Below are 4,383 nucleotides of genomic sequence, written 5' to 3' on the forward strand. Positions count from 1 at the left end.
ACTACCTCCAACATGATCGGAGCCTATGTTTACAATACCGTTTCACTCCAGTTCTATCACTTATCCTTCTCGCACTTTCATGCTGCATTCCTTTTCTTTCTATCTTTCTTCCTCATTCTTACTATCATTATTAGCTATTCTATCTATCTAATTTTTACTTAACTTATTGTTATATTTCATCTTACATTCCTTTCCTTCCTCTTTTACATACTATCGTATCTCTCTAGCTGTCCTCTGTTACCATGCTTTACTATTTTCTTGCTCTTTCAACAATAGGAGGGGAGAGGGTCCCCGGGTGTTCTTTATTTATAATTCCCAACAATTCTACATTCTTACAATTTTAACTTAACTATCTTATATCTATAATGTATTACAGTTTTTAGGGTGTCAACATTTGTAAACACTTTTGTCGGACACATTTTGTTTGGTACTTATTTTACTTGCTTACAATTTTCTTACTTATCTTACATTTAGTACTATTTTATTTATACTCTATATATTTTGCATGCTTATTACTAATATACTCAGTATATCATTTAAACATACTTTTTCTTATCTATTTTTATTTTTAACAATGGTTTTGCTTGCTACTTCTATACAATATTTTATAAATCTTTCTCTATTTTTCCCATCATTATGTCTCTTATATTGTCTTTAGTTAGTTTTATGTCTATTTTATTTTCCAGGTCAAACCTCTGCACTCCATACTGGGGACATTCAAGAAGCAGGTGGGCAATCGTCTCGGGCACCCCTGGTTCGCAGGAGCATGATGGATTCTCCTTGCACTTAAAGCGATTTAAGTACTCGGAGAATCCACCATGCCCGGTCATTACCTGGGTAATAATGCCGCGCGGGACCATCTTTCGGACCACTCCGTACGCTTCCACCGCATTGGGGAAGAATAGCTTCGTGGTCGACGCGGTCGTACCTTCCACATACCTCCGGTTCCACACATCAAGGGAATCCTTTCGAAGGATTCTCTTGATGTGTGATACCGGACAAAGATCATAGTTTGGTCTTTTCTTGGATGCTACAGCGGCTTCTTTGGCTAGCTGGTCGGCCCTCTCGTTGCCATCCAAACCCGCATGGGCCTTAATCCAGAAAAAGGAAATTTCCTTGCCCTGGAGGGAGATAGATTTTATGTTCTCCCTTGCTGTAACGGCCAGCGGGTGGAAGCAACGATGGTTCGATATAGTCTGCAGAGCCGCCCTAGAGTCACTATAGACCCCAAAAGAAGACCCCCCACTTTTCAGAGCGACACCCGTGGCCTCGCGCAACGCCAGGAGCTCGGCTTGGTACACCGTGCAGTAGTTGGCGAGAGCAAGCTTGACGGCCTTAGTCTCAGCATCGCCCTGCCATACTGACAACGCGGCGCCGACCCTGCCATCAATCCTGCTCCCGTCGGTATAAATTCGGGTGTGGTAGTTCTTGTTATTATCCAGATCCTCCTGGTCGCCAAGAATACCGAACCCGATGTTCATGAGCTCTGCAGGATGGGGCGCACCCAGCGCCGATGCCCTCCGCTCCACCTCCCTGCCGGCTAGTTGCAACAAGTTTACACCCTTCTTGGCCTCATACAATGAGGCCACCTCACAAACTCGGAGGTCGAGAGGGAGCATCCCCGTCAACAACATTGCAGCGTTTAAGGAGACGGTGCGGTAGGCACCACACTGTTTTTGCGCGATGCGCGCTGCAGCACCTCAAATTTCCTCCTAGACATTAGTTTACTTGCAGCCGGTGCCCAAACGCTCGCCGCATACAAAATCACTGGCTCGATGGTGGCCACGTAAATGGTTCTTACAACCTCGGGATGAAGTCCCCAGCTTACCCTTGCCGCCCTCGCCAGCTGCTTATATATCCCCGTAGCTTTCCGACAAACATTACTAATGTGACTATTGAATGTTAGTTTCCTGTCGATGGTCACCCCTAGTAGTTTTATTTCTTCTGCAAAACAAACCTCTATCCCCCCCATGACTAGGCGCGGGGTGTCATACTTAAGTTTGTTAGTTATAAGCAATGCATTGGTTTTTTGGGGAGCAAACTTAAGCTTGCTTTTGACTCCCCACGCCCAGACACGTTTGAGAGCATGGTTTGCCTGCCTTTCAATCTCTTGAGACGTACTACCATCGAACGCCAAAACCACGTCGTCAGCGAAAGCCTGGCAATAACAACCCCCGTCTTCCAGATCCTTCAGGAGAGGGTCCAACAGTAAGTTCCATAGGATCGGGCCTCCTATGGAACCCTGCACACAGCCTTTCCCTGTGGATCTAGTGTGTTGTTCGCCCGCATACCTAACCACGACCTCCCTGTCACTGAGATAGCTGTCGATGACCCTCCTCAAGTTCAGTGGACAATTTTCCTCCGCCAGCCGGACTCTGATAGCTGGCCACCATGCACTATCAAAGGCTCCTCTATATCCAATGAAATTAAAGTAACTATTTTCTTTTCATCTAACTTATTGCGGGTGTACTGCATAAGGTTATAGAGGGAGTCTTCAGTGCTACGCTGTGGCATGAATCCATACTGCCGGGGGCTCATCCTAGGTAATAAGTGAAACTTGAGGCGAGTCACCAGCAGCTTCTCGTAAGTTTTGCCCAAAATCGACAAGAGGCCAATAGGTCTGTGAGATTTTGGACTGTGTAGTCGCTCTTGCCAGGCTTTCGGAGGACTATAACTACCGCTCTTTTCCAAGCTACAGGGAAATATTCGCATTCTAGGCACTTGTTGAAAAGCAGCAACAGGAGCTCCGGATGGGCTTTCACTACACGAAGGCAAATGTCCGCAGTGAAGCCGTCCTCACCCGGGCCTTTTTCGGGCTGAAAGATTCGATCGCCGTCATGAGCTCCTCCATGGTGAACGGCGGGTCCCAAGCACCAACTTGACCCCGGAGTTAACCGTTTCGGCTCTCAATCGGGTATCACGATGCTGCTGATTGTCGCTGACTTTAAGATCCTCCGGGTAAAACGTCTCAGCCAGTAGTCTGACGGATCCCTTAGCGTCCAGGGTCTCTCCATCCTTAACTAAAGGTAGATCCTCACACCTTCGCGTCGTTCGGCCTATGACTCGATAAATGCCATCCCAGACACTCTCCCCGTCCTGCTTCCCGCAGAACTCCCTCCAGCTGTCTATCTGCGCTTTAGCTGTCTCTGACTCGTACTTCGCCTTCATTTCCAGGTACTCATTAATGACTTTGGACCTTCGAATTGGGCCGCCCATCGGACCCTGCGCCTCCTACGAGTGACTTCTCGCTTCATCTCCTCGAGTTCTTCGGACCACCACGGTACAGTAAGTGTTTCTTTAGATTTTTTGATTGGCATTGAGTGTGTGCATGCTTGTGTTATGGCCTCTGTTAGTTTTTGTGTAACTGTTTCTAATCGTGTTGTGTCGTGTATCTGTTCTATGTCTGTGAGTGTGATTCTATTTTCGGCGAGTAATTGGTTGAGTTTCTCATGAAACTCATCCCAATTAGCCTTTTTTGTATTGTATTTTCGTGTAGTTCTGTGTATGGATGTGCCTTTAGATCTTTGTAAGTTGATGTTGAATACTATACCGTTATGGTCCGAGCTCGTGAGATTTTCCTCCACTCTCCAATCATCTATAAGACCCAGAATGTCCGAGGAGCAGGCCGTGAGGTCAACAAAGCTTTGGTACCTTTTTCCCCCTCTGATGGTATCGAAGGTGGGCACGTTCCCTCGGTTAAGTATGGTCAGCTTCAACTCATCCAAACAGCCGGCGAGCTCTTCCCCCCTATAGTCAGTCACTGGACTACCCCACCACATGCTTTTGGCGTTTACGTCTCCTCCAACTATCCACCCCGATGAACCGATTTGCTGGTCTATGTGGGCTAGGCGATCCAGGTCCTCGCCTATGGGGTGGTCATGTCGGGGACACTCGAAGTAAGCCGAGACTAGAGTAATCCTCCAGGCACCAGTCTGGATCCTTACCACGACGATGTTATTTGTGGTAAGGTGGGGGTACTGTATCACGTCTAGCTCCTGATCAAAAACCGCTATTGCAGCCTTTACAGTCCCCCCGCCCACGTTGGTATTCTGAAAAATCCTCACGCCCCTGCGACCCCTCATCTCCCCGATCGACCCCACATACGGCTCCTGGATTAGGGCGACTGCAATTTTCCGCCTATCTGCCTCGATCATCAGCTCATCGGTCGCCAGTCTAGACCGCCGGAGGTTCGCTTGCGCCATTTTGTAAGCCTTGTTTACCACCTGGCTGCCCTTAGCAGTAAGCCACGGTTGCCCTCGCAATCTCATCCCACCTTCTCCTCGTAGGGCAATCGTGGCTAAATGCATTGTGCGCCGCGTGCACCAATCCGCCCCTTGTGCAGTTCTTGCAGCTTGGGGGTATATCAGCTAAATGGTCAGCACA

General features: G+C 48.0%; 1 protein-coding gene across 1 annotated transcript; it reads right to left on the reverse strand.

Annotated features, from left to right (window-relative positions):
* Positions 1-605: 605 nt before the first annotated feature.
* On the reverse strand, positions 606-1,634 carry LOC141431707 (uncharacterized). The gene has a single exon (XM_074092887.1). It carries the CDS (start codon positions 1,632-1,634, stop codon positions 606-608), a length of 1,029 nt encoding a protein of 342 aa, XP_073948988.1.
* Between the last annotated feature and the right edge of the window lie 2,749 nt (positions 1,635-4,383).

This window comes from Choristoneura fumiferana, chromosome 10 (genome assembly GCF_025370935.1).
Source record: "Choristoneura fumiferana chromosome 10, NRCan_CFum_1, whole genome shotgun sequence".
Classification (NCBI taxonomy): Eukaryota; Metazoa; Arthropoda; class Insecta; order Lepidoptera; family Tortricidae; genus Choristoneura; species Choristoneura fumiferana.

Excerpts from the sequence above, each read along its gene's own strand:
- LOC141431707 (XM_074092887.1), bottom strand. The coding sequence starts at position 1,634 with ATGTTGTTGACGGGGATGCTCCCTCTCGACCTCCGAGTTTGTGAGGTG.